The following is a 22,950-nucleotide window of genomic DNA, read 5'->3' on the forward strand; positions in this document are numbered from 1 at the left end:
ACGTTAACTCAAGATACGTCAGCCCACCAGAAGGCATCTAGCGGTTGTTTTTGTACGAACTGCACAAGAGAAGTCACACAATCGTCAGACTTCCTGTCCACTTGGAAGGTCGACACAATGTGTATTTTGCGCCAGGACAAGCGCAAGGACGGTTGCAAAACGAAGCTTTACAACGAACGAGATTAACAGAGTTCTTCACGCTCAACGTGAATGACGTGCTGGCCAGACAATACCTGTACCACGAAATACCGACCCATTACACCTGGAACGCGCCGCAGAGAACATGGTCACGGCGACGAAGACTGATGACAAACGAGACGTTGGCACGGATGTACATCGGCAATCCACTGGACCGAGACCGTTTCCACTTGCGACTGCTACTTCTGAACCGAAGAGGCTCGCAGTCCTTTCAAGACATAAGGACAGTGGACGGGGTCGTTCACGAAACATACACAGCGGCGGCCGTCGCACTCGGATTATTGGAAGACGACCGAGCGTGGCGGGCCTGCTTGAAGGAATCGGCGGCGTTGGACACACTGCGGCAACTGCGGTATCTCTTCGTCACGATACTGGTGTTCTGCGAGCCCTCAAACCCGCTGGCGTTGTACGAGGCGAACGAAGCAAACCTGATGGAGGATTTCAATCGGCGCCTCCAAGACGTCGACCGCGCGAGGGCCGCGTGTCTAAACGCCATCGGAGATCTACTTCGTGCGCAGGGAAAGTCGCTGGGCGACTACGGTTTGCCCCAGCCAGACCCCCTAATGCTGGAACCGGAACAGGACGACAGACTGTTCCACGCAATCGACGCGGCGGCACGGTGGGCCCAACAATCGGACGACATGAACGCCGAACAGCGGACGGTGTTTGACCGCGTAATGGCGGCCGTTGACGACGGTCGAGACGTAGCGAAAACTTTCTACGTCGACGGACCCGGTGGTACCGGGAAAACAACGCTGTACGGATGCCTCATATGGTCGCTCCGCAACCGAGGGCAGTCGGTGTTGTGCGTCGCATTCACCGGGATCGCGGCGTCTCTCATGGACGGTGGCATGACCGTGCACTCGACGTTCGGATTGCCGTTCGGTACTCCGACCGACGACTCCACATCGACCATCACCATGCAGTCAGAGCGAGCGCACAGGATACGCGGCGCGGCGCTCATCGTGTGGGACGAGGCGCCAATGTCCCCGGGACTGCAACTGACTGTGGTGGATCGGCTGCTTAGGGACGTCATGGGATCAGAATTACCTTTCGGTGGTAAGCCCATGTTGTTCGCAGGTGACTTCAGACAGATATTGCCCGTAGTCCGAAGAGGATCGAGAGGTGACATCGTCATGTCTTCGATCAAACACAACAGTCTATGGGGCGGTATGGAACGCTTCAACCTGGTCCGCAACATGCGCGCCGACAACGACGTGCAATTTGCGACTTGGTTACTTCGGCTCGGCAACGGTCAACTGCCCGCGGTCGACGGTGTTCGGGACACCGTGCTAATCCCTCAGGATATGGTATGTGACGTTGCCGATCTAATTGATTTTGTCTATCCGCAGCCAATGTCTTTGGCCAATGTCGACGACTTTGCTCGGAGAATTGTTCTGTGTCCCAGGAACGACGATTGTAGAGATGTCAACAGGGACGTGCTGCGACGCGTCGACGGCGTTCAGAGGAGCTACACCGCCATCGACACTGTGGTCGTCGAGGATCCCGGCGAAGTGGCCAATTTTCCCACAGAGTTCCTCAACAGTTTGGAACCAGATGGCTTGCCGCCGTACCGGCCAGGGGCGGCTTAAGGCGTAGGCGACGTAGGCACAAGCCTACGGCGGCATTAAAAACATTATTTTTTAAAAGGCGGCATTTTTTGACATGAAGAAACACGATTAGTATACAGGGGCGGCAAAATTAAGTTTTGCCTACGTATAAACAATCACTAGAGCCGGCCCTGGTACCGGCTGACGTTGAAGGTGGGTTCAATTGTTATGTTGCTCAGAAATCTAGATCCAAAGAGACGACTGTGCAACGGTACGAGGTTGGTGGTCACCGAACTGCGTCATCATAACTTTAAAGCCAGGGTTTTGAGCGGTGACGCACAGGAAGATATCATCGTGCCAGCGATACCGCTCACGTCCAGTGACGAAGACGACCTGCCCATCATTATGCGGCGCGTTCAATTCCCGGTAAGGTTGTCTTTCGCCATGACTATCAATAAGTCACAGGGTCAGACGTTTGATCGAGTGGGTTTGCTACTGCCGTCGCCCGTGTTCACGCATGGGCAACTGTACGTAGCTTTTTCGAGAGTGAGAAACGCACAATCACTGAGAGTAGGCATGTACGGTGATGACGGTCGATTCGTCACCAAGAATATCGTGTACAGGGAAGTATTATAAGTAATATAAGTGTATTTGTAGATTCCTCTACGGGCCTGTGTGACCCTCAACTTTCAAAGAAAAGTGAAAACCTCCTACAGCTTTATGTGACATCTACGGGTCTGTGTGACCCCCAGGGATCAAGGAAAACCATCTACGGGCCTGTGTGACCCCCAAGGACCGAGGAAAACCATCTACTGGCCTGTGTGACCCTCGAGGTTCAAGGAAAATCATCTATGGGCCTGTGTGACCCCCGAGGACCGAGGAAAACCATCTACGGGCCTGTGTGACCCCCAAGGACCGAGGGAAACCATCTATGGGCCTGTGTGACCCCCAAGGACCGAGGAAAACCATCTACGGGCCTGTGTGACCCCCAAGGATCAAGGAAAATCTCTGCGGAGTCTGTGTGTGGAGAGAAAGTTTGACAACCTCCACGTGGTCTCTCTGGATGCGAATACTCAAAGGTGTATTCGTAACTAATGTCAAACAGTTAGTAAAGATTTAAAGAAAAACATAATATTTATCATTATAAGTGTAATATATAATATATATATTGTATCCTATAGTGTGGTATCACACTGTGGTATGTAATATTTAATTTGAATTTGTTTAAACTTAGTAATTATTCACAACCTCATACATTTTTGTTTGTATTTAACTGCCCATAACACATTATACGTTTAATACTTAAAAATTAGGCATATTATTGTTTGTAATATGTTAATAACTCTTAAACACAATTTAATTCTATAATATGTAACATTTTATTTGAATCATCGCTGTGAATGTGTGTTAATAACTTTGTAATGTTTAGTTAACAATATTAACTAACTTTTTATTTTGTTCTTTTGTTTGTATTTAACTGCCTAAAGCATACAATTATTAAAACGGTCTGTATGAATAACTTGTAATATTTTAGGAAAATAATAATAATAGCTCATACAGACATACAGTCTTACCACTGTTTCGTATACACACTTAATGCATAATATAATTTATTATTATTGCTGTATGAATAACTTAAACACAATTTATTAAATATTTATTTTTTTCTTAGTATTATTAATTAACTAAGACACACAATAAGAAATCAATAATAGCATAATAAACAAAAAAAAGTGATTTGTGCATAGTATTAATAACTCACAAACAGCTTTTATCACTGTTGTATCATTTAGTTTGGTATTATGTAGCATTTTATTATGTGTTTGTGTTTAATTTGTTTATTCTCTGTAATCTTTAATTCGCAATATTCTCAACCTTGTGACCTACTACCTTTTTGTTTTGTTCTTTTGTTTGTATTTAACTGCCTTAAATTAAAATTGAATATCATTGTACTATTATATTATGTATATTATGTTAACTTCTATGTATATTATATTAAATAATATTGTTAAATATGTTACGTTTGATTTATACTTTTTAACTTGTATACTTTTAAATTGATAGTAATATGTGTTGTTGGTATTTAATTACCTGTTTTAGCTTAGCGCAATTAGCTACTCTTAGCACAATTTAATATGAAATATCCTATAGTATGTAACATATTAATTATTCTAAAACAACATTTTTGTTCATTACGTTGTGCTGTTAATTATTTGTTATTATTATATTATTATACTTTGTAAAGTTTAGTTAAAACCATAGGTTGTAAGTGCACTCTTGACTTATCTTGTTGTTTGTATTTCACTAACTATTATTTTTATGCAATAAATATATCTAAAAATCTATGTCATTTTTAGATATTTATTATTTTATTAGTTGTTAAAATATTGGTTTCGATCTAACCACATTAAAATTTCACGCCTATCACATAGCCAACATAATTTATACCACAACAGTGTGTTAACCATGACTATCATAATAAAAATAATTTTAAAAAAACAAGACAGATGTAAAAAAAAAGAAGTTTTTATTCATCTGAAAAACATAAAATAAATTCAATACTGTTATAATTATGTCATTAAAAGAAATTCTCAATTGCCAACTTACACTATTTTTTCCGTGGCAGACACAAACTCCTCATCCATCACAGTATCAATTAACTTCTGCAAATAATATAGTTCGTTGAATTAGCATTTTATTATGAAAAAGTAAAAATAACAGTAAAACAATGAAAAAAAGCATGGCGTTTAAAGGAATTATCTGATTGGCAACTTACAAAGGTCCTTCCACAACCCGAAGCGGGGAGATGGAGTTTCATTCAGTTCCTACAATTCATATAGGATTAGGATTTAATTAAGGCTAAATAAGAATATTTTTGATAAACTTACGGAAGATGGCTCGGCGTCGGTGTCCACCGTGGCCTCGGGAACCATTTGCAACGGGTGTCGGTTGACGGGGGGCGTCATCGCCGGCAATCGGCCCCGATCCGACCGACTGCGGTGCGGTCCACGTGTACGCGACGACGGACTACGGGGCGGCCGAACGACGAGGGTTGAACGGCGTCGCGGCTCACGGCCTTTACCAGGCCTGGAGGGGGCTAGAAATATAAGAAAGAATAAACATGATTTTAATTTTTAATGAATATAAACTCACCGCGACAATCTCCAACCACGTGGCCATATTTGTGGCAACGATAGCATCCTGAAACACGAGGTAGACGTTAGTTATTAGTGAACATTTATATCATTTAATAAGTAATCTACTTACTTCGTTTTACATCCTTGCTACGGTCAGCAGTGGTGATTGCGGCAGGAATTGCCGCATCCACTGAATGGCCGAAGTGCAACGTGTGCAGAGACGCAACGTTCAACGTATAATTCTGCACCGTCACACTTCGGCCATTTATTGCTCCGCCACCAGTGTTGGTGATTTTCTCCATTCTAAAATGAAAACGAAATCATACACAGAAAAGAAATAATTCCCTGACATCCTTTAAAAATAATTTATCAATACCGTGCACCCGGCGATTATAATATTGAAATTTAAGTTTAAACGTATTATTAGACGTATCACGACTCGCGAGGTACTTTTTACATTTGGTTAGCAAAAGATGTTTCGTATAATTTGTGTAATGGTACGTCGCACGTGGTATATGATGAAATATTTTTTATTTTATTTAACAGAAAGCATGTGGTGCGCACAAAACACTTATGTTATTGTTATTATATTCACCGATAAATACGATGTGCGGCGAACGTAGAAAAAAACAGTTAATTAAGAGCGAAGAATATAATATATTATAATATATGTGTACTTACGTATATCTCAAGACGGTGAACGACGGGGAACACTATCAAAATGACACAAGTGTCGGAAAAGTGACATGTAAAATAATCAAATAACAGTTAATTGTTTAAGAACGATTTACAACGACAATAACAAGAGTTACAACGCAGGTAACCCGGCATGCGGGTAACGGAATGGACAAAAATTACAGTGTGGCTAATTATTTAAAATGTTTATGATATCTTTATTATTCATTCGAATACAAAATACAAATCTGAACATGGATTGAATATTTTCATATGTGGCCCACCACCGGTCGACTTTTGATGCCCGACTCTTAAATGAGTTAATACAAGCTCGAACACGGTTTTCAAATATTCCCGCCTTCGTTGGATTACCACGATATCGTTAGGCCTTATCAAAAATCCTTTATTCTAAATTCTAAACGTTTATTACTCTCCGAAATCGGTTACTTGCTAGACATTTAAATACGGCTATAATACGCTTTTCGTTTCGACATTCATAACAGCACAAGACTGGACCGTATCAACTATTAAATTCGAATTTCGAATTTCCCGCTTTCGAAACGATACCTCCACGCCTTATCATAAATCGTTATCACCTGCTACGACTTTTGATTATTGATTGATCAGCGAGTACAGCAATGATTTTAATAATTCCAACGACTCTACGTCCCGTTGCTACGTCGGTACCCACTTTTTACCGACCAAGGGGGTCTAAAGGTCTCCCCCAGCTAGCACGGAGGGCTAGTCTCTTATATAATAAAAGGTGAATCCCTATATATATCGCTCTAAGCCACCCATAGAAGAATTCCGTTTTTCTTCTACGGGTTCTTTAAGACCGGCCAATCGCGTTACTTCCTCGCCGGGCGGCCGTTTATCATTTATTTTTCTATATACTATTCATCGTTATCAATAAACATCGAATCCGTACGTTCGTACCGTTTTCGAAAAAAAATCAACGTTTTTACTCGATTCATCTACTTTTACGCTCTTTTCCGTCGCCTTTTTTTACGTTTAAACTGTTAAAAGTGTAGTGCGTTTTTTTTAAAATCGGTTTTCACTCGAAATCGCCCCGAACGCTTCGTCTTTCCGTTCCGTTTCCGACGCGGCCGACGTTCGTTTTTATCGGTTTTTTCGTCTTTAATAGCGCCAACTGCTCTTTTTTTCGCTAGTATACTTATTTTCGAACCCGTAGACGTGCGGTTCTCGCACCGATTCGGTCCGTACGCTTCGAAATCGCGTTTACAAACAACTCGGATTTGATGTATTGTACTGATAATAATAAATATTATACTGTTTTTGTTTGATTCAATAAATATTGTTTTAAATACGTTTAATTCTGTCTTTTGTCTGTTCGAAATCCTTATTTTAAGCTCATGTCGACGGTGTTCGAGTGTTCCTACTTTTTATAAATTACAAAAACGGCTACTCGGTTAGTAGCCAAATATTTAACACAGCACATAAAAGCTGCGACTACATGTGATATAATAATATGTATTATTGTTTGTGTGATTATTTACACTTTTGTTCGTCGATGGCTCAAAGAACGTAATCATATGATGCTACGGATAAGGTGTTTAATATTAATTGCTGTCGATAGGTGAGATAGGTGTAATGAGTAGTCTACGACGGTGGTTAATCGACAACGGTAGTATCTGTGTATATATATAAGACTTATATTTTATTTACTCAGGAATTGACCACAAACAAATCAAACCAATAATGTGTTGCTCTAAATATAAAGTTTTTATTTATTATTATTTAACATATTATTTATATTATATACAGAACTTACCTAAATATAAAGAAACGACTATAAATGTTTGTTATTCAATTAAATGTCAATTCCTAAACTACTATATTATAACTACTAACTAGATATTACATATTTCATAATATTTCATATTACATATTTCATACTATTATTACATCTTAATATCTTATTACAAATTACAATTAATTTATTTTATCATATCTTGCTTATCATTATTATTGTTATCACTAATCACCTTATAACCACACTAACCGTGCAGAGCGCGGTTAAATACAATTTAAAGAATTATAATATATTCTTTACATCTCCCCCACTGGGGCAGACAATTTTCCATAAAAATTTTCATCTTGAAGGCCAGTCCCTAACCAGCTAGGTTCTACTCCATCCAATGCGGAAGCCGGAATAAGTTTCGTTATATGGAAATTATTTGATTCCGCTTTTTTGTGACCTGTGTTAATCCTGTAGATTGAATTTGAAATCCTCTCTATAATATTGTACGGTCCAATCTTCAGTTCATCCAGTTTTCTCCTGTATAGTTTGTTTCCATTTTCCACATACACCATATCTCCTACGTTGAATTCCATGTCTTTCCGATTTTTATCAAATAGCTTTTTGTTATAATCATGTGATTTTATTGTATTCTCATATGCTATTTTTCTATCACATTTCCAATCCATTTCTGTTTTGTTTCCTTCTTTTAATTCCTGTGGCAATATTGAAACATCTGTACCATATAGCAAATATCTTGGCGCAAACCCCGTAACTGAATGATCAGTATCATTATACCTATTTACACATTCTTGTGCTATTGTTGTCCAAGCTAATTTTTTATTTTTTTCATTGATTTTACATCGAATTTTGTTTACCAGTGTTTGATTAAGTCTTTCATTTATTCCATTTGAGAAAGGGGTATTTATGGCAGTAAAAACCATCTGTATCGACTTTTCACTCAAAAAACGTTTAAACTCTTTTGAATTAATTCCCGGATATTGATCGGTGAGAAGGATACCTATTTCATCTGTGTTTGCTATATTGTTGACTAAATTTACAAAATCATTCGCACTCTGTGTTTTTGATGTTAAAATGAATGCGTATCTTGTGAAATGATCCACTAGAAGATGTAGATATTTTTTTTTGGATTTCGAACCTCCAAATCCACCAATCGTGTCTATTGAGATTATCTCAAAAGGCTTTGTGGCTGGACCCAGATGAGACATTAAACCAAATTTGTCATTTCCTCTTGATTTGTTTTTCATACATATCCCACAGTTTTTACAAAATTGTATTATGTTTTTTGTCAAGTTTTTCGCTGTGTATACTGTACCAATCTTCTTTTGCATTTGTTTAATACCAATATGGCATAGGTTTTCATGTATGTTCTTTATGAGTTTAATGCTGAACTCCTCTGATAACATAATTTTTTTTCTATTTCTATACTTCTTAAAATATACATTGTTTTTTTTTATCAGATTGTTTTTTTTTCTTATCTCTTCATTATTTTTTTGATCTGTTAGAATATCATCCAGTTTTATTAGATTTATTATTTTCAATTGCTCTTCTTTATTCTCATTTGTCTCCAATACCGGGTTTCTGCTTAGGCAATCTGCCTCCAAATTGTCTTTCCCTGGAGCATATTTAATTTGAAAGTCATATTGTGACAGATAGTAGGTGAAATCCCCTGGCTCCTCATCAGTCCTAGATTTAATGTTCATGTTCTCTAACGGTTTGTGATCAGAATATACTGTAAATGATTTACCTATAAGCCAGTATCTTACTGCTTCTTTGATAGCTAAATATTCCAAATATATTGCTTTCTTTTTTCTTTGGGCTGCATTCAGTTTTTTTGAGAAGTATGCCACTGGTTTTTCTTTTCCATTAAGCTGTGTTTGTTTGAGAATGGCTCCTACACCTTCCAAAGATACATCTGTGTAAATCTTTATCAAAAATTTCTAAAATTGGTTGTGAGCACAGTAGTTTTTTTATATTTTCAAATGCTTTTTGACACTCTATCGACCAGATAAATCTTTGGTATTTTCTTGCCTTTATGTTATTCATTTTTCTGTATTTTATTTTTAATAATTTAGAATTTATTAATGAAACATTAGACCCAGAGTCATATATACCAAATATTTCTAATTTATTATCTAATAGCAGTTTGACTTTAATTAATGGTGTAACAATTAGTTTTTTTGATCCGTGTCATTTAATTCAGCTTCAACTATTGAATTATTTACATGTTTGATGTAATTTTTTTTCTCTCTATCATTTTCTCTTGTGTTGAACCAACATACTGATTCAGGATGGTAACGAGTGCCTTTATTAAGTTTTTCACAATTTTTACATGGTTTTTTTTTCTTCACTTTTTTCTTTATGGGTCATGCTTGGAATTTTTTTTTCTCAAAAAAACTTCTTTTTTTTTATTACCATGTGTTCATAGTTGCTGATTTCACTAAACAAATCCACAGTGTCTTTCAATACCTCTCTATCAATTCTATTAAGTATAAACTCTGGTAAACCAGCTGCAATAATATCTATCAAGGTACCTGTATCAATTGTTCTCATATCCAACAAAAGCTTTTCTTTTTTTATTGCATAGTCTAGTAACGAACCATCTCTGTATTTGTATAATAATGCATAAGTTACTGGGTTCCAACCTTTGCTTGAAAATGTTTCACAAAATTTGTTTTTCCAAATTTTCCATTCTGAGTCACATGTTAATTTTATTATCATAGAGCTATACCAATCTGTACAAGATTTGTCCATAAATAATCAGAGTATTTCAATTTTTTTGTGATCCTCGTTAGCCCGTTAACATCAAAGTGAATACATTATTTTTCAAAATTATTTATCCAATGACTTGCATTTATGTCCTTGCTTGTAAATTTTTCAAGCACAAATTTTTCTGAAATTGTCTTTAAATTTTGATCTCTTGGTATCTGTGCGTTTCCAACTAATTTCTCTAATAGTTTTAAAGTATTTAAATTTAAAGCATTGAAACTATCTTTTTCTTCTTTAATCATAGTGTTAGCAGGTTTACCTGTTATTTCTTCTAAGCACTGGCCAGCAAATAACATGTTATCATAGTCATCCATGTAAACTTTTTTTAATTCCTCAGTCCTAACCTCTTTATGGAAACTTATTTGTTGTAATTCTTCCGGTATGGCATATGTTTCTTTAGCTTCAGTGGTAATCGAGGTGATGGTCATCAAATTTGATTTTCCATCGCTTGATGGTTTTATCATAAATTCAAATTGTAGCTTCTTCATATTGCTTAAACGAAATTGTCGTTTTATAAGACTTCTATTTTATTTACTCAGGAATTGACCACAAACAAATCAAACCAATAATGTGTTGCTCTAAATATAAAGTTTTTATTTATTATTATTTTACATATTATTTATATTATATACAGAACTTACCTAAATATAAAGAAACGACAATAAATGTTTGTTATTCAATTAAATGTCAATTCCTAAACTACTATATTATAACTACTAACTAGATATTACATATTTCATAATATTATTACATCTTAATATCTTATTACAAATTACAATTAATTTATTTTATCATATCTTGCTTATCATTATTATTGTTATCACTAATCACCTTATAACCACACTAACCGTGTAGAGCGCGGTTAAATACAATTTTAAGAATTATAATATATTCTTTACATATATAATCTCTTTAGGGTTTTTATGTTTAAATTGATTAAATAACTACTCGGTTATACCATGAAAGAATATTTTGGTGGTAATGTTAATAATGTAGTTCATTGACGGTGTTATAAAAGTGAGTATGTACTGCTACGGATGCATTATTAAATATCATTACTTATAGGTAATGTAGTTTTTATTAATTTGTGGTAATTAAATAGTTAATTAATTACTAATTAATTAAGTAATTAATTAATTACTAAATTACACCAGTAGTAGCATATTTTTTGGTAATAATATGGACAGTTTTATTTATTAACGGCAGTATGAATGTCATTCTTGGTACGGATAAAACATTAAATATTATTGTTGATAAATAAGGTAGGTTCTATGAGTAGTCTATATTTTTGCACATTTGTGATAATCAACTACCTACCCAAATTTACTAGAAAAAGCATATTTTGGTAATTACTCGTATATTAACGCTTTGGTTCATCGCCGGCTCTATTATTGTCAGTGTAACGAGCTGTGACTTTATCTATATTTACTTATGAGTCCCTGGTAGTAATATCATAATAATAATGCTGGAGAGCAGCGGCGTAGTGCTAATAATAGTCATAATACATCTGACACTATATATCTCACTACTCATATAAATATTCTATAATATATTATATATAAATAGGCCACGCAGGAATTGTGTGTTTTATGGAGATCGTGTTACAATGTTTTATATAAGGAACATCCGGTTAACTGTAACCACAAGTCACACGCACCATATATGGCCATGAGAGTTACGTAACATAGATATGACCACTGGAGTAGGGACTAGGGATTTCTCTACGAGAGGAGCTCGTAGACCGTACGATAGTCAGACGAACTTACCAACAACTAGCGACTGGAAGCTGAACACACTAGAAGTCACATCTCGTTATTACCATTAAATAAATTAATTGAACTTAGTCATTTTTTCAATATTATTAATTATTGGACTTGTAATAAATAAAATATTATTCAAAAAAACATCAAGTGTTGATTATTCCATTCAACTTTTTGACAATCCTAGAAGGGCTCGTTACAATTTGGCGCTGTGGACAGGGTTGTTTCAAGAGGAAAAAAGAAGAATACTTAGAATATTTTTGAAATTATTTTCGAAAATTTTTCTTCTTTCTACTTCTAACGGAGGTAATTCATATCCGATCACTGTGAGAAGACAGGCCATCTTCCCACGACTCCGTGAAAACGAAAACCCAGCAGTAGCAGTCAAGGAAAATCAAGAAATAAGGATGGCATCATCATCATCATCCGTCAATTCAGCCGCTTTGGTGTGAGTATTAGAATAAAGTTGTGAAAATTAGTTTGTTCGTCTCCTATGGTATTATTGACCATAGTATAGTTTTAATTAAGGAATAAGATTGGGGAATAAATAATAATATTAGTTAAAAAAATATAATAACAGAAAAACAATTATAATAATAATTTAATAAATTAAAAAAAAAAATTTTTTTTTAAAGCTTTTATTATTTTTTTAAAATAATTCAAATATTTTAATAATTAAATTTAATTTAACATAATATAAAGAATTAAATAAATAATAAAATAATAAAGAAAAGTCAAATTAAAATAAATATAGTAATTAAATGAAATTAAATATTTAAAACAAGTTTAAATATAACGAAATAATTAATGAAATAATTCTAAAACTAATAAATATAGTTCAACAAATTGTAAAATTTATAAATATAAGAATTTATAAAGAATATAAAGAATAATATAAAGAATTTTAATTCGTTCGCGTATTTATTTTTTATTTTAAAAAAATATAATAATAAAATTTTTTACAGTGTACACTGTACACTAAAACATAAAATAAAAATAAAAATTATTTTTATTTATTTCCCTAGTTAACAATTGTTGTAACATCGAATTGAGAATTTATAATTGAGAGAATTTAATAATAAAGAATATTGTGAAATTGAGAATTATTGTGAAGAATTTATATTTTTTTTAAAGGCAGAGAAGTCCTTATATTTTATTTTGAGTAAAAGAGAATTATTATTGAGAATTTATTGAGAATTAATTAATTATTGTTTTAAAGGCCGTGAAGTAAGTCCTTATATTTTGTGAATTTATTTGAAGACAGTTGAAGTCTGTATTTTTAAAGGCCGTGAAGTAAGTCCTTATATTTTGTGAATTTATTTGAAGACAGTTGAAGTCTGTATTTTTGATTTTTATAGGCCGAGTAGTAAGTCCTAATATTTTGTGAATTTATATATTGAAGTTATATAGGCCGTGAAGTAAGTCCTGATATTTGAGAATTTTTTTTTAGACAATTGAAGTCTGTGTTTGAATTTATTATTGTAGGCCGTGAAGTAAGTCCTGTTATTTTGTGATTTTTTTTTTGAAGATAAATGAAGTATATTGTGAATTGTTTAATTGGAATTAATTTTATAAGGCCGGAATAAGTCCTTTTTGTAGAAATTTTGTGTATTATTGAGATTTAAATGAATTAGAGAGAATAATAATAATAAGTCCTTAAGTAAAAAAATTATAATTGTGAGAGATAATAAAAAAAAATTTTATATAAAATAAATAATAACGAATATTGTTATGTGTAGGAATTTATGAGTTTAATAATTTTGAGTTGAATAAAAAATTATATATAATTAAAAATATTATTTAATATAATATTTATTTAATAAATATTATTTAATATAATTAGTAAAAATAAATAAATAGGAAATAGAATTAATAATTAATTTGAAGCGAATAAATAATAAATTATAATTGATAGTAAGTTGAAAAATTTGAGTAATTAAATTATTTACGTATTAGAAGTATTAATTGAATATGATAAGACAGATTAATGAATAAAGAAAATAATACATTAGAAGTTAAGGAAACAGATAGTAAAAATTTATTAACGGAAGAATTACAGGAAATTAAGGAACTTGTAAAAACTGAACCCACTAACGTTACAATTGATAATAAAAACGTAGTAGATATTAAAGATAATAAAAATAACGATAAAGTAAAAATAGTTGAAAGTGAAATATTAATTGATTTAAGTACAGAAGAAGGTTATCAATATTCAGTAGATTTAGATAGGGAAAAATATTTGAAGTCATTAAGGGAAAAAGATTTATTAAATACAAGTATAAGACCAATTTTAGTTAACGAGATAGAGTTACGACAAATAGGAACACGTACCAAGAAAGGGTTAATACATACTCAATTAGAACCAACTAAACGTAATACAAGGAAGGTAAATAAAATGGCTACAGTTACTAAAGTTTCTTTAGACAAGGTTACAGGTATGATACCCACATGTACAGGTGAGCGTGATGTACATCAATTTATAAGAGCTTGCGATTTAGCATGTTCAATGGTAGACAAGGAGGAATTATCGATACTTACTAAATTTATAAATACGAAATTATTTGATAAAGCATTAGAAGTGTGTAGATATAGGGACGTATCAGAGTGGGAAGGAATAAAATTAATTTTGTTAGACGCTTTTGAACCACAGAGAACAGCATCATCTTTACAAGTAGCGTTAAATTCGGTAAGAATGAGAAATAATGAGGACGTTAGTTCTTATGCACATAGGGTAGAACAATTATATTTTAATTTATGTGTAGTTAGTACAAAAGACAAAACGCCTGAGCAATCTACCGTAATAACTGACCAATTAAAGGAACAAACATTAGTAGTATTTTTAAAAGGTCTAATTCCAAGTTTAAGAACGATAGTAAAATCACGTAATCCTCCTACACTTGAATCTGCTATGCAGTTAGCTAAAGAGGAAGAATCCGAACTTACATCCGATTATGACGCGTATCAGTATTATGGGAACAATAACGCGCGAAATGGAAATGATAATGGTGGAAATAATAGGCGAAATAACAATAATTTTGAAACATTTAATAATAGGTACGGACATAATAATAACAGAAATTTAAATAATAGTAATAGACATTTTAACACTAATAATTATCCGCGACAATCTTATAATCAAAGACCGAACAACAATTTTATTAGACCACAATTTAATCAAAACCAAAATTTTAATAGACTAAACAATAATCAGAATCGAAATAATTTTAATAATAATAATAGATTCCCACCACGTAATAATAACTATAATCGCAATAATAATAATTATCCAAATAATAACGTATTGAGTAATATAAGCTGTTACCAATGCGGAGGAAACCATTACGCACGGGATTGTATGCGAGCGCGAGGTATAAATAATACGCGTAATCCGAATGCACATAATAATTTTACGCGACCAGCAATAAATCATAATACTGGAGTTGTAAAATGTACATATTGTAATATAGTAGGTCATGATATATCGAGATGTTATAAGAAACTAAATTCGGAACAAACTAATAATTTTTCGGGAAACTTAAATCGATCGAACGAGGCAAGTGGCGCTCGCCCGATAAATTTAATAGCCGCTGTCGAGGAACAAGATGCTTATACTTTGTAACTGTTATAAATGATAATCATGTGTCATGCCAAAGTGTTAATATAAAGAAAGAATTTATAGAGTTACTTTTAGATACTGGAAGTGATGTTAATTTAATAAAATTTAGTACTTTGATACCAGATACACTAGTACATGAAAATAAAAAAATATATTTAAAAGGAATTAATGACAAAATTGTACCAACAGTAGGTTTAGTAAAAATAATTTTAAGATTTGATGATATTAATATAGAAACTGAGTTTCAAGTAGTTTATGATTCGTTTCCAATACCTAAGGATGGTATTTTAGGACAACAATTTTTAATAGAGAATAAAGCAATTATAGATATAGCTAAAAATTCGTTAGTTATAGATAATGATAGTAATGATAGTTTAATTAATGAAATAAATAAAAATGAAATGAAATTTGTATTAAAACCACGAACGGAAACCGTTGTGGCAGTGCCTATTGCAGACCCAGCTATGGAAAATAAAAATATTATAATACACAAACAGGAACTGATAAAAGATGTATATTGTGCGAATATAATAGGGACCGTGGAAACAGGAAGGGTCATGGTTAGTTTATTAAATGTGTCCGAACTTTCACAAGAAATAGATACGAATATTATGAATAAAATATTGTATGAAACCGCAAACAATTATAACATACACGCGATAAAAACCGAAATTAATAATGATAATCGTGTAAATAAAATTTTAAATCTAATACGAAGCGATCATATGAGTGATGAGGAAAGGCAAACGATATTTAAAATATGTGAACGATACGCAGAAATATTCTATTTAGAAGGAGATCGATTAACTTTTACAGATGCAGCCGAGCATGTTATTAATTTAAATATTAACCAACAACCGATTTATCAAAGACCTTATAGGTTACCTTACTCACAACAGACAGAAATAAGAAATCAATTAGATAAAATGGAGCAAGATGATATTATAGAACCTTCTAGTTCACCGTGGAACGCACCACTCTTGTTAGTAAAGAAAAAGGCAGACGCCAGTGGAAAAGAAAAGTTTCGTATTGTAATAGACTTTAGAGCTCTGAATCAGGTCACTTTAAATGAATTTCATCCTTTACCGAACATTACGGAAATATTAGATCATTTAGGACAATGTCAATTATTCAGTGTCATTGACCTTGCTTCTGGATTCTATCAAATTCCTTTATCTAAAGCTTCACGTGAATTAACAGCCTTTTCAGCTAATAACGCGCATTATCAGTTTAAACGAATGGCAATGGGAATGAAAACTAGCCCTGCTACGTTTCAAAGGTTAATGGATAACGTATTGTCTGGAATAATTGGAATAAAATGTTTAGTATATCTTGACGACATAATAATATATGGGAAAAATTTAATAGATCATAATAAAAAATTAATCGATGTGTTCGAACGATTACGATTGCACAATTTGAAAATACAACCTGATAAGTGTGAATTTGTAAAGCGAGAATGTTTATATTTAGGTCATGTTATATCGGAAACAGGAATAAGACCGGACCCTAAGAAAATTCAAGCTGTTTTAGACTTTCCTGAACCTAAGAATGTTAAACAAATTAAATCTTTCCTAGGATTATCAGGATATTATAGGAAATTTATTGAGAATTATAGTAAAATTGCTAAACCAATAACGAATTTATTAAAGAAAGATGTAAAGTTTGAATGGAATGAGGAGTGTGATAAAGCTTTCGGTAAATTAAAACATGCATTATGCACTGAGCCTGTATTACAATATCCCGATTTTACTAAAGAATTTATTTTAACGACCGATGCCAGTGGAAAAGCATTAGGTGCAATATTATCACAAGGAGAAATAGGAAAGGATTTACCTATAGCATATGCTTCTAGAACCTTAAATAAAAGTGAACTTAATTATTCTACAACAGAACTTGAATGTTTAGCTATAGTATTCGGAATAAAACAATTTAGACCATATCTTTATGGGCGAAAATTTACAATTTTGAGTGATCATAGACCGTTAGCTTGGTTATTTAATTTGAAAGATCCGTTATCAAAGTTAGCTAGATGGCGAATACAGTTAGAACAATATAATTATGTAATAAAATATAAACCGGGAGTACAAAATGGAAATGTAGATGCTTTATCGAGAATGTACACCATAAATGAGATAAAAGAAGAGAGCTATAATAATTTCTTAGAAAAATTCGAAACAACGTTGATAACAAATAGTAATGTTAAGGAAGTAAATGGAGAACTATTAGAGTCACCAAACGAATATCATATAGTAACTGAAATCGAAAAATATTATAATTTTAGAACAGGAATTAATTACGAAATAAAACAGAAGTATGGGGATCATATAATTTTAAAATCTAATAAAGACGTAGGTGAAGTAACAAAGGTGAAATATAACGATAGATTTATAATATTTTTAATAACCAAAAGTAAAACTAAACAATTAACTACATATGAAAATCTATATACTACACTATTAAATTTAAAATATTTCAGTGAAAAACATTCTTTAAATAAACTTATAATGAACCAGTTAGAAAGAAAAGATGGATTAGAATGGACGAAGGTTAGAGCTATGATCCGTTATATATTTAGAAACACAAAAATAGAAGTATTAATATGTTCAAAATTAGAATATACTGAGGAAGAAAAATTAACTATATTTAAGCAATTTCATGACTCTATTTTGGGAGGACATGCAGGAATAGGCAAAACCATTAAAAAAATACGACGGCAATTTAATTGGCCAGGACTCAAAGTTGATGTTAAAAATTATATTAAAAAATGTGAATCTTGCCAGAAAAATAAAGTAACAAATAGAAAAATTAAGCAGCCTATGGTGATAACTTCCACAAGTTCAAAACCTTTTGAAAAAATATTTTTAGACATAGTAGGACCTTTAGTCACAACAGCATCAGGGAATAATTATATTTTAACTATGCAGGATGATTTAACAAAATATTCTTTAGGTGTACCATTACCTAATCATACAGCAAATACAGTTGCTGAAGCTTTCGTAATAAATTTCGTTTGTATTCATGGAATACCAGAAACTATACTAACAGATCAAGGAACTGATTTTCTTAGCAAAACATTTACAGAAGTATGTAAATTATTAAAAATTAATAAAATAAAAACTAGCCCGTATCACCCACAGACCAATGGAAGTTTAGAAAGATCGCACAGAACTTTAGCAGAATATTTAAGACATTATGTAGATAAAGATTTAAATACATGGGATCAGTTAATACCTTATGCTTTATTCGTATATAATTCAACAGAACATACATCTACAGGTTATCAACCATATACATTACTATATGGAAAAGAATTGAATATTCCAGTAAATTTGAAAAATAACCCAGAACCCAGATATAATTACGATGATTATCTATATGATCTGAAACAAAAGATGCAAGAATCGCATAAAATTGCTAAGGAAAGATTAATTAAAAAGAAATTAAAATCTAAAACAAAATATGATACTAACGCACATAGTGAAGAATTACATGTTAAGGATTCTATATTATTAAGAGATAATACGCAGAGAAATAAATTGAATTCTTTATGGAAGGGACCATATGAAATTTTAGAGATATTAGATACAGAGAATATAATAATACAAAGGGGAAGAAATAAGGTTACTGTGCATAGAAATGATGTGAAAAAATATTATGAAATTATAAAGTAAAATTAACTGAGTTGGTAAAGAAATAATATTAAGAGTATAGAATATAATTATAAGAATATATTATAAGTAACATAATGAAGTAAGATAAAGATAGGTATTACAGGGGAAGAATAGAGTAAGGAAAATAAAAAAAAAAAAAATAATGATATTTAAAAATTAATGGGAAATAAATTATTATTTTAGGGAAAAACAAAGAAAATTCTTATTGGAATTGGAATTGGCTATTGGAGGAGAACCTCACTCTATTAATATTTTAGGTCCGGATGAGTTACCAAAATGTTTATTGAGGCATATGAGTACAGCAAATCATAATTTACTCGAACCATTTTCTAGAACCAAGATGAGAGAGTATACTAGAAATATTGCACGATTTTTACATGATATGACAGAAAACAGGGGTTGGTTAGATTATTCATGTTGTGAAACTTTAATGGATTTTATGGAATTCGTACAAGAACCTAATTATATACTAGAGTATGAGAGAAATGATTAATTTAAAAATTGATATAACATTATAGATTATTGGTTGTAATGGCAGTCAGAGGACAGGAAATAATCAATGAAGTTATGTTGGGAACAACTGTATATTATAAGTATGATGAGTATGTCACGATTAAGAATGTATCGGGTGAATCAGACGATGAAATTGTATTATCTAATGTAAGCAATTGTAACATAGACTCATTACGTATAAAATGTACTCTGATAAGAGATCCGCCGGTGTTTTTAGCAACACTAGTAGATATACCATTAACATATTATATGCAAAAATCTTGCGTAATATACATAAAGAGTAAAAATGATACCAAATATGAACCTATTAAAATGCCAATAACATATAACTTTCTAAAATTTAGAGAAGCAGATAATGCATTAAATGAAACAATAACTAAACTTGATAATCAAACTACCAATAATGATACAAATAACAATAACAACGTTCAAACAGAATCCAATTACGCTACTACTAATTTAATTAAAATTAATAAAACCAAGGTTTATACATCAAGTACAATATCTGTAGTTACGCATGAAATAATGGAGTCGCAAGAAATTGAAGGTATTACCAGCGAAAGAGCAAAGAATAATGAATTAATAAGTGTTGAATGTAGCACGGAAATAGCAAAAAATAATATTGTATATGATACTACTATAAACATAAATGATAATGAAATGAATACAATGGATTTAACTGTAGAGAATAAAACTGAAAATAAAACTAAAAACAATTATGAGGTAAATTATGTAGTATACGTTGTGTTTGGGATGTTTATGATGACAGTTATAGTTGTGACAGTAGTTACAATATGTGAATATAAGCGTATAACCAGAAATAGGCAATTGACGCATCAATCATATGTGTTATCAGATATGGAGGATATAGAGTTGTAAAATTACTGTAACTAGTCATTTAAAATATAATAAAATATAGTAAATATAATTAATATGAGTATAAGAGTAGTATAATAAGAGATCAAATATTAATGTGAAATAAGTGTTAATGTAATTTAATATGATTAAGTGATTGAGAACATAGATACCATTAAAGGTGTATGGATAAAATGAGTTGGAGGATTAGTATATTTAAATATTGGGGACATGTATAGATGACCTATAGTAAACATTATACATGTTACCATAAAGATTTTTATTTAATTATGAATGTCATGTTAAGGGATTGTATTTAATAATAATTATTACAATTATTTGTTGACATTATTTATGTAGGTTATTCTGTTTGACAATCATTCAAGGACAACCACCATATAATAATGAAGAATTTAAAAACGAAACCAGTATATTCTACGAAAATCAAGGCGAAATGAGAATTATAGGGGCACATTGGGAATTAGTCACCTATGTACCTTTAGTTAATTATGATGAACGATATAATCAGTTAAGGAATGAAATTTTGAATATGACAAATCATTGCACAGATAGGTTAAGAGAATTTGAAATATGTTCAAGATTTGATAATATCTTAAAGACCACGTTTTTGGAAATAGCATCACAAAGGGAACAAATGTATGAATCAATTGGGAGAATTGTTAATGATAATACGGATAAGGATTCGGTAGCTACTATTAGGAGACGTCGAGGATTAATAAATATAGTAGGTACTGCAATGAAAACATTATTTGGTGTATGTGATGATGACTGTACCAAAGAGACCAATGAGATAGTAGAAAAAATTGAGACTAGTAATGTGAATATGTTGCATATATTAAAGAATCAAACCACAGTAGTAAAGTCAGCTGTGCAGGGAATAGGAAGTGCATCAAATGAAATTAACAAATTATATATAGAATTGGGTGAGAAACAAAGAACTTTATATGATAAATTAAATGAATTAGCAAATCATACCCATACGATAGAAACACTTGTATTGAGCAATCGCATACATAGTATTTTTACTGCATTGCTTACACAATTTTCATATGAAACAACAACAATAAGTGCAATCATTACAGCCGCAAGAACGGGTGTTCTGCATCCAAGTTTAGTTACCCCTAGGGAATTAGTAAAACAATTAACGCAAATTAAATTAAAATTACCACTAAACTTGAATTTACCAATGGGAACTCAATCAAATGAAATTCATGAATTAAGTAAAATAACTAAGATGGCAGTGTATTATAGTGGGAAGCAGATTGTATTTCTTATTAGGATACCATTAATAACCGAAATCGAATTAACTTTATATAAAATTTTACCAATACCTCATAAATATAATCTGAATCATAGCATTGTGCTAAAACCTGAATACCAATATGTAGGGATAACTCAAAATAGAAGGCAATTTACAACATTTACTGAAACTCAACTATTAAATTGTATTGAAACTGAACTATTCAGTATTTGTCCAGAATTTCAGCCAATTCAACATGAATCAATGCGACAACCATGTGAGGTGTCATTATTTAAAAATCCAGATATATTACCAAATTCTTGTGAGGCAGGTGTAATAGTTATAACAAAAAATATTTATCATAAATTAAAATACGCTAATGCATGGATATATTCAACTACTAATGATACATTAACTATAACATGTCAAGGGGGAAAAGAGCCGCACATATTAAAAATTAAAAACCAAGGATTAATAAAATTAAGACAAGATTGTAGAGCCTATGCTACTGATATAGTATTAAATCCTTCAAGGGAGATAAAATCTAAATATTATATAAATTTTATACCGACATTGGGAATAGGAAGTTTAAAATTAAAAATACCAAAACTTAATTCAATAGAAATACCAAAATATAAACATAAGACAGATTTATTAAGGTTAGATAGTGTTCATGAATTAGCTCATTCTCTTGATGACATAGAACTTATGGTAGATAACGAACTAGAACGCCAAAGAGGTAATCTAAATGAAGATCATCATTATTTAATATATATAATAATAGGGTTATTATTGTTTTCATTAATTCTTATATTGATGTTGTATGTATTGTATCGGTGTAATATGAGTATAAATAAGGCTTATACTAGAGGAATAAGGAAATCGGTACAACCACATGAAAAATTTAGTTATGAGGTACAAGAGTTAAAGGGTAATAGTACATTTTATGATAACAATGTCAGGAAGCCAACTACTAGACAACTTAATTTACATGCCCGCGATTTACAAGGACCTATAGTGCAAAGTAAATCGTGTGGAGAAGGTGAAGAAAAAATTGAAAAAGAAACATCAGTAGAACAAATAACTGATACTCCTGATAGGTTATCTATTACTAATAGTTTTCCACCAATATTAACTAAATAAAAAAATGAATCACAACAAT

General features: G+C 32.1%; 3 protein-coding genes across 3 annotated transcripts; all 3 read left to right on the forward strand.

Moving 5' to 3' along the window:
- Window positions 1-1,181: 1,181 nt before the first annotated feature.
- LOC107171483 (ATP-dependent DNA helicase PIF1-like) lies at window positions 1,182-2,384 on the forward strand. The gene is made up of 2 exons (XM_089222948.1): window positions 1,182-1,768; window positions 1,934-2,384. The coding sequence occupies exons 1-2, from the start codon at window positions 1,182-1,184 to the stop codon at window positions 2,382-2,384; spliced, it is 1,038 nt and encodes a 345-aa protein (XP_089079074.1).
- Window positions 2,385-11,512: 9,128 nt separating this feature from the next.
- On the forward strand, window positions 11,513-22,931 carry LOC149059149 (uncharacterized). Its single transcript, XM_089215784.1, has 2 exons — window positions 11,513-12,317; window positions 20,888-22,931. Exons 1-2 carry the CDS (start codon window positions 12,277-12,279, stop codon window positions 22,929-22,931), a joined length of 2,085 nt encoding a protein of 694 aa, XP_089071910.1. The 5' UTR covers window positions 11,513-12,276.
- Window positions 13,797-15,488, forward strand: LOC149059150 (uncharacterized). Its single transcript, XM_089215786.1, has one exon. The coding sequence runs from the start codon at window positions 13,857-13,859 to the stop codon at window positions 15,486-15,488; it is 1,632 nt and encodes a 543-aa protein (XP_089071912.1). The 5' UTR covers window positions 13,797-13,856.
- Window positions 22,932-22,950: the final 19 nt, after the last annotated feature.

Source organism: Diuraphis noxia, unplaced genomic scaffold (genome assembly GCF_037042655.1).
Source record: "Diuraphis noxia isolate RWA-SAM2 unplaced genomic scaffold, SU_Dnox_SAM2 contig0001, whole genome shotgun sequence".
Classification (NCBI taxonomy): domain Eukaryota; kingdom Metazoa; phylum Arthropoda; class Insecta; order Hemiptera; family Aphididae; genus Diuraphis; species Diuraphis noxia.